At 40.7% G+C, this 14,069-nt stretch overlaps 1 protein-coding gene across 1 annotated transcript in view; it reads right to left on the reverse strand.

Moving 5' to 3' along the window:
• Positions 1 to 6,008, reverse strand: part of parp8 (poly (ADP-ribose) polymerase family, member 8) — a 47,210-nt gene extending 41,202 nt beyond the window's left edge. The window contains exons 1-2 of the mRNA XM_010876963.5: positions 5,326 to 6,008; positions 4,609 to 4,663 (exon numbers count right to left, since the gene is read on the reverse strand). Coding sequence (XP_010875265.1) covers positions 4,609 to 4,663; positions 5,326 to 5,416 — 146 coding nt within the window. The 5' untranslated portion in view covers positions 5,417 to 6,008. The remainder of the gene's footprint in view (positions 1 to 4,608; positions 4,664 to 5,325) is intronic.
• Between the last annotated feature and the right edge of the window lie 8,061 nt (positions 6,009 to 14,069).

Raw genomic sequence — 14,069 nt, forward strand, 5'->3', positions numbered from 1 at the left:
AATAACTGAGTAGTAGATGTGCAATCCATGAAAGTAATAAACATACTTTTGACAATGTAGTGAACACGTTTCAGTATGAAAACATTGTCGTAAGGAACCGGTTAACGTTAAAACGGATATTCATCACTCGCCACCAAGTTGTCGCAAAGTGTTTGTTTACAAGACCTTCGACTATTGTAAAACCCTGAGACACTGCTGAATACCAATTCCAATGTGACTCTGATGGGAATTTGTAAACAGAGCGGTTTCCGGCTTACATTGAGATTCAGTCCTCTCTGGGGTAGTGTGAGTGAAAATACTTCCGATAACTTCTGATCCACTGACATGGATCAATCTTCAAGTTGTACCTAAGGTACTGTGTGTGGTATTTGTTTTCTTATGTGGATGATATAGTCGCTTTTTGTTGGTTATCATTTAAATGAAAAAAGTTTACGTTTAGGTAATATACAATATTTAGTTAAGAAACCATCATTTTCATGATGGCCCGCAGATCAGCACTGCACGATCTGGATAAAATATTGAATCCTGATTTTCTGGCTACATTTTCAATTGCAATTATGAAATTCCATTTTCAAACAATTGAGTGTGAACAGCACAGAAAATCTAACTTCTAAAATTAGATAATAGAAATCATAGCCAACATAATGTGCTAACTGAAAATATGTATCACTTATTACCAATTTCAAGGTACAGCGTGAAAACATTGCAGTATACACAAATGTTATGGCATTTGCCTCTATAAGCCATAGGGGCCAACCAGAAAAGCCAAATGCAAAGCTCCAGGTGGTCAAAAAAAAGATTGTGTGTTCAAACGTTCAAAGAGGCCTGCCACCTCTGTGATTCCAAAACACATTGTATACAGCCCAAATGCTGCAGAATGTGTAACCCAAACCAATGGATCTTTTCCTAATGTTTCTACCCACCCTAAGAGACATCCTCATTCAAATGTCCAACCTCTACTCCACCCAGACCCAGGACAAGCAACTGTATCTGAGTATGGTTAAGTTCTTCACATTCCTGGGATCCTTACCTCATCTGGGTACAGCTCTGTTCCAAGAAGACAAATGTACTGTTACAGTGACATATACAATGAAAGCATTTCAGAAGCAATGCGGAGAAATTGCTTTGATGAAATAACGGCCTCGGTTCATGTGGTTGCCACACAAAGACCACTGACGTCCAATCTGTTTGACTACAAGCTATGGAGCCTTGCCCCATCCAGTAGTTACATGTATCACGTGGACTGGGTCATATGGTGGATCCCAAACTCTCCTCCCTGAGACTGGATCACATGATGGATCCCAACACTCTCCTCCCTGAGACTGGATCACATGATGGATCCCAACACTCTCCTCCCTGAGACTGGGTCATATGGTAGGTTCGCCTTTTAAAATGATAAACTTGGATTAGCAAACACAACGTACCAATGGAACACTGGACTGATGGTTGCTGATAATGGGCCTCTGTACGCCTATGTAGATATTCCATAAACAAATAGCCCTTTCCTGCTACAAGTCATTTACAACATTAACAATGTCCACACTGTATGTCTGATCAATTTAATGTTATTTGAATGTACCAAAAAATAAATATCACTACCAAAAAAGACAGTTTGGAACATAATAAAAAGGAGTTTAGGAAAGAAAAAATATGATCATCATACCAATACTATCAGTGAAATAAGGTTGAGGGGTGTTATGCCTTGAGCTTGAATGGCTGCCACTGAAACTGGCCCACTTGTCGTCATTGATGCAACGGCTGATGGCAGCAGCAGGTTGAGTTCTTGAAGTGTACTGAAAAGAAATGTCAGCCAAAATAAAGGCAAAAGCCTTCAATCTCTGGATGACACTATCATATAGCGAAATAATCATGCTGCATAGCAACTTGGGGGTTTTCATAGCCAAAAAGTGGAAAGTTCTTTACTGGCCAAGTTAATCTCCATAATTGAAAACAACTGAAAATGTCATTCAATCGTTTAAGATGAAATTTAAGGCAAAAAAGTTAATAAACCATAGAAAATGCCAGTCAAAGAGAGCATCAGCAACGAAGACAAAAATTATTAACTGCAGTAATAATGCTGGTGGTAGTGATAATAGTGGTAGTAATTGTTGTTGTAGTTGTAGTAGTAGTTGTTGTAGTTGTAAAAGTTGTTTTAGTAGTAATGGTAGTAGTAGTAGTAGTACTAGCAGTAGTAGTTGTTATAGTAGTAGAAGTAGTAGTTGTAGTAGTAGTAGTATTGTTTGTTGTAGTTGTGGTAGTAGTATTAATATTGTTGCTTTATTTTTTTTATATTTTTGTCTGGCTATATATTTGCTCATAAATTATTATTCTTAACTCTCACTACATAGTTGTCGGGTGCCATGTCACAAGAATTTCATTGTGCAGGGTGGCGCTGTGTTGTTTGGTGCATTTGACAAATAAACCTTGAAACTTGAATAGTAGTATTGGTGGTAGTATTAATAGTAGGGGATGTGGTGGTATTAATAGTAGTAGTGTTGGTGGTGGCAGTAGTAGTAGTGGTGGTGGTAGTATTAATAGTAATAGGAGTAGTAGTAGTGGGAGTAATAGTGTTGGTAGTAGTGGCGGTTGTAGTTGTAGTAGTATTAGTAGTAGTAGAGGTACTAGTAGGAGTGGTGGTAGTAGTAGTGGAAGTTGTGGTGGTAGTAGTAGTGGTACTAGGAGTGGTGGTAGTAGTAGCGGTAGTAGTAGTGGTGGTGGACATGGTAGTAGTAGCGGTAGTAGTAGTGGTGGTGGTCATGGTAGTAGTGGTGGTGGTAGTAGTAGTGGCTGTGGTGGTAGTAGTAGTATTAGTGGTAGTAGTAGTGGTGGTGGTAGTTGTAGTAGTAGTGGTGGTGGTAGTAGTGGCTGTGGTGGTAGTAGTAGTATTAGTGGTAGTAATAGTGGTGGTAGTAATGGTGGTAGTTGTAGTAGTAGTGGTAGTAGTAGTGGTACTAGTAGGAGTGGTGGTAGTAGTAGTATTAGTGGTGGTAGTAGTGGTGTTAGTAGTAGTCGTGGGGGTAGTATTAACAGCAATAATAGTAGGGGTGGTAGAGGTGGTAGTAGTAGTAGTAAGAGTAGTAGTGGTGTTAGTTGTAGTAAAAGTAGTAGTAGTAGTAGTGTTGGTGGTAGTAATAGTGGTGGGATTAGTAGTAGTAGTAGTAGTTGTAGTGGTGGTAGTAGTAGTAGTAGTGGTGGTGGTAGTAGTAGTGGTGGTGGTGGTAGTAGTAGTGGTGGTATTAGTAGTAGTAATGGTAGTAGTAGTGGCAGTAGTTGTAGTGATGGTAGTATTAATAGTAATAGTAGTAATGGTAGTAGCATTTTACATACACTGATAATATAATACTGATCTAGACCGTCACATTATTCACACTGAGACCACACTGCTTTCAGTTCATGCATATATTTAAATGAACTTCATTAAAATTGATGAATAACCCATCCTCCTATAAACCCTAATCAATAATATTTGCTTACAGAAAAAATACTCCACTCTTTGGTTATTCAACATTACATACATCATGTGCAAGGAAAACCATAGAGAATAGTAGTATTTGATTAAGCACAACACACAAACCCACACAGATTACACAATTTCCCCATTTGGTGTACACATACACACAAGAATTTGCCTGAGGTGAACAACCTCCCTTCATCTACCCAGCTACACCTTCACACACACACACATACCCACACTGCAAGCCAGAGCAGACTGAAGTCCAGAAGATGGAAGTGATTTGGCAGACTTGGGAAGTATGAAGTGTAGACCTGGAGGGAGTTTTGGACTCTGTCTCAAAAGACACCCTAGTTTTTATATAAAGGATCAAATGTAGTGAACTATGTAGGGAATAGAAAGTAATTTGGGATTCATTATGAGCTAGCAGACATGAAGTACCAGGGCAGCCATTACTCTGCACATCCCAAACACACCTACATCATAAAGTACCAGGGCAGCAGTACTCTGCACATCCCAAACCGGCCTACATTATAAAGAACCGGGGCAGCCATTACTCTGCACATCCCAAACACACCTACATCATAAAGTACCAGGGCAGCAGTACTCTGCACATCCCAAACCGGCCTACATTATAAAGAACCGGGGCAGCCATTACTCTGCACATCCCAAACACACCTACATCATAAAGTACCAGGGCAGCAGTACTCTGCACATCCCACACATGCCTACATTGTGCATTATTGCATGTGTGTGGTGGTGATCCAGTGACCCATGCTAGATCCTCTTGGTTAAGACCAGAACAGCCTGAAATGTGCGTATTTATCAAAACAAGGACTGGTGGTCCTGAAAGCGCCAGTTCATTTGTGGCAAGCAAGAGGACTGTCGGGGGGGGGGTCTAAAAGAGGTCCACAACACACACCAAGTAAACTATGATTTACCATAGGATAGAATATATAACGTTTTCATCTAACAAATACAGTAAGTGCAATCCCTATCATTTTCAATGCAAACCATTCACATGACGTACCACTACAAGTGAGCCAGTACTGATGAAAACCATAGCAGATCCATCATGATGTGGCCTAGTAGAACTCAGTGCAGCCTGTTAGGAACAGAATGATGGATACCAGCAATCGGAGAACGTTTTACTGTACCTTCTGGAGCCTTTGGAATACGTGAAGGTGAATGTGGCGTCGGTGTATCTGAAATCTGAAATAAATAAGAGTAGAAAGTACAACTTGTCAGTGGACGACCGTTATATTAACGGAGGTACACAATAGGAAGATACACGCGAGGCCACCACCACAGAAGAGAAAAAAGTCCCTTTCAACAAGTGCAGTTTCCATAGCAACATCAAAATGGTTTTCCACTGACTGACAAAATATGTAAAGGATGGTGAATTGTTGGCCAATATAATATTTACCCAACAAATATGTCCGGTAGATCTGTAATGTTCTATTGCAAACGAACTAGACTAGACTAGACTGGAATTGTGTTGTATTTAATAATGTCGCCCGGTTATTTTAAATGGGATGCATTTAGTGTATTCATGACAAGCATATTAATGTTCCTATCCAGTCTATTCTATTCCCGTGTATTCGGTATCAAGGCCTAGACTATAAATGTTTTGCCAGACAAACATATAATGACAGGCTATAGCGGTGTCTGGGTTTTCCCAATTTAATCATCACCGCGCACACCTCTCGAATGCAACATTTACTTTGCTATTAATAGATGAATATGTCACGATAGGGGCGACTGTCCGGTCTAGAAGATGTCACATTAAATGTGTGTATTTTTAATTATCAACATACAGCAACATGCAACCGTATAGCCTGGGTGGGTCACATTTACACTGTAAACGAACTCACCAGAGAATAGGCAGTCTTTCTCTGCCTTGGACCTTTGAATAACGATATCCACGTCTTTCTGTATTCTCTCTTGTCTTGAACACATCCCCATGAAATAAAACCCACAGGAATGGCTTCTCTTCTATATTACCGGCAAAAAAAGATCCCATCAAAGGACTGATGTAGGCTATTTCCAGTAAACTGAATTTGCAACTGTATGGAGCTGGGCTTGCTTGGCTTTTAGATTATTGGCTATCCCAGGTGTGTCCGATCGTAGCAACGTTTCAGCTGGTAGCGGATATCATCTCGGATAACAATGGATTATGTTAATATGGAGGAGAATGAGTCGATAGCAGTAGTTCCGCACTTCGATGGATTTCATAAAGATAGCCTGTTTTACACCGGAAGCCCCAGTCTACACTTCTCCTTACTCTGCACGACTGAACGTTCCCCACAATGACGATTTTGAAAGCAACGTTAAGAAAGCTCGATTATTGCCCGTCTTAAAGTGAAACTAACATCGCTCGCACTCAGGGTTGCTATAGAGGTATATAAACATATGATTTCGAATGAAAGAGATCAGCCATATGCCGCACGTTGAATCAAAAGCCCAATGGTCCCCGAAGTAGCCCAATGACGCGTTCTGAAGCCAGTCAGAGCAGCAGTCTGTAAATCACCCGCCTCTTCTTTTTGTTAGATTTTCACGGCCTGGAATGAAGTGTAAATTGATAGTGTGACTTCGTCGATGATAGAGAGCAATGGAGAGAGAATACTGATATGAAGGCGATGCTCGCCTGAACATCCCCTTTATAGACATCCCCTCTAGCTATTCATAAAGTTTATTGTAAATAGTACACAATAACTACATTAAATTGGTGGGGTCCGTCAAGTCAACAAGAATGACATGGGTGACACTAGATACATTTATATCATCTGATCAATAGACCACTGTTTGTAAGACTAAACCAGGCAGTATAAGATTATCGGTATGTGTTATTATGTACTAGCTCAGCGACACAGGGGACGGTACCTGTCATCTTTTCTTTTCACGCTCCACACAAATGACTTCACACACAATAACGTGATCTGAGCCACATAAAGAAATTCTCTGACGATCGTGTGAGTTAGATATGTCATGCGGGAAGACAGTTCTAACCAGAGGGATATATAAATTCTGGTAACACTTTACAAAAAGTGTAGCCTACTTTGAGCATTGACATTACTGATGTAGTAAATATTAACAAACATTAATTATAGATCTGAATAAACACGTATCCGTCTTTGTTAATATTAACTTAAGCAGTATACTAGGCTAAGTATTAATGTTAGCAAATATATTACAACCCCGTTTTCAAAAATGTTGGGGCGCTGCCTAAAATGCAAATTACAACAGAATGACGTGCGAGTCATGTAAAGCCATATGCAATAGAAAAGAGCAACAAGACAACATATCACATGTTGAAACTGATTTTTTGTTGTCGTCAAACGGTATAGGCACATTTCGAATTTGATGCCAGCAACACTGGACAGGGGTTTGTTTACCATTTTGCATCACCTCCTTTAACAATATTGTAAGCGTTTGGAAACTGAGGAGATCAATTGCTGTAGTTTTGAAAGTTGAATGTTGTCCCATTCTATATTGATTGCAGCTGCTCAACAGTTTGGTTCGGGGTCTCCTTTGCTGTATTTGTCGTTTTATAATGAGCCAAGTGTTTTCAGTGGGTGACAGGTCTGGATTGCATGCAGGCCAGTTTAGTATCCAGACTCTTTTAGTATTTTACTATGGAGCCATGCTGTTGTAATACCTGCATAATGTGGTTTGGCATTGTCTTGCTGAAATAAGCAAGGCTTTCCCTGATAAAAACGTCATCTGGATGGCAGCATATGTTGCCCTAAAACATGTAAATATTGTTCAGCATTAATGGTGCCTTCACAGATGTGCAAGTCACCCATGTCATGTGTGCTAATGCAGCCCCATACCATCACTGTGTAAGGTCTGCACCCTGTTCATGTCATTCCTCACCGGGAATCGGCGCACCTCCTAGACCTCAACCTTCCACTCCATCTGAACGCATCACTCTTCCCGCCTCACAATCACCAGAATACTGATCACCTGTGTCACTTACCTGTTTCGTTTGTTTTCTCCCAGTATTTAGTTCTTCCACTCCCAGCCTTCTGACTGTGAGGTATTGATTGTTACTTCGCTGCATCATTACGAAGCCCTCTTTCGGAGTTTGTATACCGACCCGCTTCTGCCCGATCTACCTTTTGACTCCGATTCCCAGTCTCTAACTGTAGTGCCTGTCTGTTGGATTACGGTGCTTTGACCTTCTGCCTGCCTGTGGCCTGGAGACCAGCCTAGCCCTCTTGTACCTCAGTTTGTATCGGTGCCTTCTGTGTATGACCCCAGCCTGTACGTCTGACAACGTTTCTACTGTTCCCCGTTGTCAATCAAAGCGGCGCATACCGCAACTGGAGCCACAACACTTGCCTCCGTCTGGTATCGTTACACACGGATGCTGGCATTTGAACTGTGCGCTGATAACAAGCCGGATGGTCCTTCTCCTCTTTAGTCCATAGGATGTGGCGTCCATGTTGCCCCAAAATAATTTAAAATCTTGATTTGTCAGACCACAGTATAGTTTTCCACTTCGTCTCAGTCCATCTTAAACAAGCTCAGGCCCTGAGAAGGCGCCAACGTTTCTGGGTCTTGTTTATATATGGTTTCTTCTTTGCATGGTAGAGTATTAACTTGCGTTTGTGGATGCAGTGACAAGCCGTGTTCACGGACATTGGTTTTCAGGAGTTTTCCTGAGCCCATGCAGTGATTTCCACTACAGAATCGTGTCTATTTTTAATGCAGTGCAGCTTGAGGGCTCAAAGCTCATGTCCATCTAATATTGGTTTTCGTCCTTGTCCCTTACTTGCAGAGATTCCTCCAGATTCTCAGAATCTTTTAGTGATATTATGTATGATGTGATCCCCAAAATCTTGGCAATTTTACGTTGGAATGTTTTTTTTATTTTTATTGTGGCACTACTTGCCCATGCAGTCTTTCAGAGTGGTGAACCCCTCCCCATCTTTACTTCGAAAAGATTCAATTACGTAACTGACCTGTTGCCAATTAACCTAATTAGTTGTGAGATGTTCCACCAGGTTCTTTATTAGTATTACACAATGTCTCCAGTCTTTTGTTGCCCTTATTGTAAGTGTAATTGTAAATCATTTGAATAGCAATTAAAGGATAATTAACATTTGTGGAGTCTTCATTAGCATAACTTAATAGTAAAGCATTGAATAAAGGCATTTGTGGCCCTTACTGTAAAATGTAAACTACGTGAATAATAATTAATGCATAATTAACATTTGTGGAGTCATCATTAGCCTTACTCAGTAGTAACACATTAATTGAAGGCGTTTGTGTTCATAATTGTAATGTGTGAACTACATGCCTAGCTCGCTGAACCTGTTGTGAGCATAATTCCTATTAGCCAACTTGTTTAAAATATTGTCAATAACCCGATATACTAGTTCTGCATGGAGATGTCACTCTTCTGTTTCCTTGTCCGTTTCTTTATCATCCTTTTCCACTATGCAAAGCAATATGTTTTTCATTGACCCTGTGCTGTAGTTGAGAATATGCCATGTCCCTGATAATCATCTGTAGGCCTATATTAAAACAGGAATGCCATAATTGGTGTTCAGCATACAATACTCAATACATTCTGATAGTCTAACCATCCACATGGACGGTTCTCTACATTCATACTGATAGTCCAAGCATCCGCATGGACTGTTCTCTACATTCATACTGATAGTCCAACCATCCACATGGACAGGCCTCTACATTTGGTAGCAGCAACTCCAACACGATTCGTTCCAATTTTCCCCCTCAAACGAACATCTCCTTTCAACTCTGAAAGTCCATTGAATATTTCAAGACTGTCTTTAGCGAACAGAGACTGCAAAGAAACTCATAGTTTCTTGAGTAGAGAACATAGTTCATGATTGCATTCTTTCTGTAATTCTGCGATGCCAAGAAGGTTGTTTTTTTTTTAGCTTTTTCGAGACGTTTTTCCACGATCTGGATACGCCAAGCACAAAGAGGGGCTGATCAAATAGCCAATAGAAAGGTCATATAGATATAAGGCAGGCCTGTGTTCCACCAGGCAATACGTATTCCAAAAGCCTGACAGATAGACTGCTCGAAATGTAATTTATTTTAAATTTAAATGACCCTCCCTGGTCCGTGTAATGCTTAACAGTTTATTAGTCTAATTAATATCCATAAATAGAATCCTTACGCTATGGTAGAGCACTGGGCTAGCGGTACAACTTATTCTTGCTAGCGTCACAGCTTCGAAGAGCTACGGTCTAACTTTGCAGATGCCACATTGCCGACAAAGGTTTGTACCTAGATAAATGATCTGTAAATAAACAAATGGAGATGGAAAGTAAGATTATTATTTAATTATTTTTACATTCATACGAATTTACGTACGAGTTTCCTTACGATCTTAACAATTTGTATGTTTAACCTCATGGCAGATATTTAACTTAATTAAAAAAAACTGTAAACCCTCCCCAAGACTGAAATAAAAAAGCATGAACCTCCCCCATTTCCCTCCGTGTTTCAGTCCGAAAAATGCTAGGTAAAATAATGTATGTAGTGTAATGTGTGTGTGTTATTTCAGCATGTCATGGGATGGGGGATTCATTGTCAGCCGAGATTTCCTGGTCCCATACCTCAGACAGTACCTTTATGAGGAGATATGCCAATGGATCAGAGAGGAGAAAATAAGGAGAGTAGAGAAGGAGGAAAGTGGAGGGGAGAATGAGATGAGGAGAGAATTTGGAGAGGAGAGAATGAGCAGAGGTCTGGCAGAGACAGATGATGGGATGCCTTTGGTCGCCACATTCAATACCTGTGAGAGGACCATCAGAGTGGGGCCAGCAATCACACACACACACACACAGATGTATCACTATGTCAAGAAGACAACTTATCTCATGGTCACGACGTAACAAAATTGTTTGGTGGACTTCATTGCGTGCTGCGTTGTTTTTGTTTGCCTTCGAACCGATTTAAAATAATGGATTTCGACTTTAAGCGTGTGGTCTGCCACAACCGTGACAATTGTTCTCTATCTGTTCTTTTAATTTTAGATATAGCCTCGTAAGACAGCCTTGTATTTTAATCAATTTCACACTGAACCGCGCTAAAGAAAAAACATGACTTAATGCATATAGTTCTCAGATCGCTTTTTACAATACCAATTTGTAACGTTGAAGCATGGAGGCGGGACACATGCGCAGGTAGAACGGGGGACATTTAATAACATCTAAAACACGAAGAAACTGAAAATTAATCCCAAAGTAATGTTACACATGGGTAAAACCAACACAAAGACCGACAGGATACAATTGGGAAGCTGGAACAAGCGTGGGCAAAAATCAACAGAAGAACGGGTGTGGGAGATGAAGTGATGGAGAGAGGGTATTGGATTAACTGGCACGGCTGTAAGGGAGAGAGGGCGTTGGATTCACTGGCACGGCAGGCTGAACGTCTGAACGTGCCAATTACAGGCAACAGAGCAAATTGATGTTTTTGAACAAGCATATAGATAATGTGCTTCTCTCCTGATCCTTTGTTGCTGAACATGAACAGGTGGTCCTCAACCTACATGCAGCTGGAGACGTGGTACTCCATTCATACATACCTTAGACATTACCCAATCAGCAATACATTTAACACCCGACTAGTCATTCAGAGCATCATTTTCATTAACATTGTGATGTTCATAGATTAATAGATCTCTGATGATGTCTCATTCATGACACAGTGTGATATTTAGAAAAAAAAACAAGTATTACTTCACCCTGACAGTCAACCAGACAATAAATTCCCTCTTCACTAAACCCTAAAAGCCAACCAGACAGTAAATCCACTCCTCACTAAGCCCTGTCAGAAAATCAAACAGTAAAGTGACACCACACTAATTGTTGACTGCCAACCAGCCAGTAAAGTCCCTCCTCACTAAGCCCTGTCAGGGACATTTATCCCAGTGACATGGCCAAGCTAAGCACCTTGTACTTTACATGGCCCAAATAAGCACCCTATTGTGAACATGGCCCAACTAAGCACCCCGTACTGAATATGGCCTAGCTAACACCCCACTGAACTAGGCTGATCTAAGCACCCCGTACTGAATATGGCCTAGCTAACACCCCACTGAACTAGGCTGATCTAAGCACTCTGTACTGACCAATGCCAGGCTCAGCACCCTGTAAGGAACATGGCCCAGCTAAGCACACTATAATAAATAATAAAGTAAAAATATAAAATAAAGATATACTCTTTAACCTGTATCCTCTGTGTCTCAAGGTGAAGATTCTCTGTCTCTCCATCCCTGCTTTCAGGTCATTAATGTTTGACTAAATGATGGACAGTTGGTCAGGTCTTGATGCAGCAAACCTGCCCCCAGAGAACATTATTCCATTTGTTTTGGTCTTTGTGTTGTCTGGCAAATGTCAGTCTTGTCCTAGTAGTTTGTTTTTAGAGCAGAGGCTTCTTCCTTCATGACCTCCCATGTAGGCCAGGTGTGTGCCGTCTCTTTCTGACAGTTGACTCTTGCACTTCAACATTGATTATGGCAACATTGATTATTCTCAACAGCAAAGGGCCATGGGGAATGATACAGTAGCTAGCATACAAGGTAAACTTTGCAGAGAATGCTCAATCTGTAAGGTACATAACATACAGAAAACAGGCCCTGGGAAACAAGGTAAAGCACCCCCACCACATGGTCCATTTGTACACTTACAGATGTATTTCATAGACATGACAGAAAGAGCTGGTGACAACACACACTGACTTGGATCAGTCTGAATGTTTGCATGGCAGGTAGGCAGAGGTACGCTGGACTTATTACATTAGATCACTGAGTCCAAAAAGTTATGGTCGATGTTACATTGGTCATTTTCTGTTGCGGTTACGGCTAACGGTAACCTGTTACATTTTCCATTAAACAATTTGTCGGATACCTTGATCACGTTATCAGTGTAACCCTATGTCCTACAGAAACTGCTAATGTACACATAAAATCAACACGCCATCAATTTGTTTGTGTGTGTTGACACTTAGCAAAAGCTCTGGTCCTCACTCAGGAAATGATGTAACCACACAGGTTTCTGTGCAGTGACTAAACACCACAGGACATCTAGGGCACAATGGTTCTTTTTTTATGGGCTTTGTCACGCTCTGGTTTCAGATTTAAAAAAGTGAAACTTGTATAATGCATACATTCATTCCACACAGACTGATATATTTCAAATGTTTATTTCTTTTAATTTTAATGATTATAACTGACAACTAATGAAAACCCCAAATTCAGTATCTCATAAAATTACAATATTGTGAAAAGGTTCAATATTGAAGACACCTGGTGCCACACTTTAATCAGCTAATTAACCCAAAACACCTGCAAAGGCCTTTAAATGGTCTCTCAGTCTAGTTCTGTAGGCAACACAATCATGGGAAAGACTGCTGACTTGACAGCTGTCCAAAAGACGACCATTGACACCTTGCACAAGGAGGACAAGACACAAAAGGTCATAGCTAAAGAGGCTGGCTGTTCACAGAGCTCTATGTCCAAGCACATTAATAGAGAGGTGAAGGGAAAGAAAAGATGTGGTAGAAAAAAGTGTACAAGCAATAGGGATAACTGCACCCTGGAGAGGATTGTGAAACAAAACCCATTCAAAAATGTGGGGGAGATTCACAAAGAGTGGACTGCAGCTGGAGTCAGTGATTCAAGAACCACCATGCACAGACTTATGCAAGACATGGGTTTTAGCTGTCGCATTCCTTGTGTCAAGCCACTCTTGAACAAGACACAGCGTCAGAAGCGTCTCGTCTGGGATAAAGACAAAAAAGACTGGACTGCTGCTGAGTTATGTTCTCTGATGAAAGTAAATTTTGCATTTCCTTTGGAAATCAAGGTCCCAGAGTCTGGAGGAAGAGAGGAGAGGTAAAGAATCCATGTCGCTTGAAGTCCAGTGTAAAGTTTCCACAGTCAGTGATGGTTTGGGGTGCCATGTCATCTGCTGGTATTGGTCCACTGTGTTTTCTGAGGTCCATGGTCAATGCAGCTGTCTACCAGGAAGTTTTAGAGCACTTCATGCTTCCTGCTGCTGACCAACTTTACAGAGATGCAGATTTCATTTTCCAACAGGAATTGGAACCTGCACACAGTGCCAAAGCTACCAGTACCTGGTTTAAGGACCATGGTATCCCTGTTCTTAATTGGGCAGCAAACTCGCCTGACCTTAACCCTATAGAAAATCTATGGGGTATTGTGAAGAGGAAGATGCGATATGCCAGACCCAACAATGCAGAAGAGCTGAAGGCCACTATCAGAGCAACCTGGGCTCTCATAACACCTGAGCAGTGCCACAGACTGATCGACTCCATGCCACGCCGAATTGCTGCAGTAATTCAGGCAAAAGGAGCCCCAACTATTGAGTGCTGTACATGCTCATACATTTCATGTTCATCCCTTTTCAGTTGGCCAACATAAGTAATATTCAAATTTTCTAGTTATAAAATTAAAAGAAATAAACATTTGAAATAAATCAGTCTGTGTGTAATGAATGAATATAATATACAAGTTTCACTTTTTGAATGTAATTTACTGCAATAAATCAACTTTTTTATGATATTCAAATTTTATGACCAGCACCTGTATAATCACTATCAAATTTCT

The sequence above is a fragment of the Esox lucius genome, chromosome 13 (assembly GCF_011004845.1).
Source record: "Esox lucius isolate fEsoLuc1 chromosome 13, fEsoLuc1.pri, whole genome shotgun sequence".
Classification (NCBI taxonomy): domain Eukaryota; kingdom Metazoa; phylum Chordata; class Actinopteri; order Esociformes; family Esocidae; genus Esox; species Esox lucius.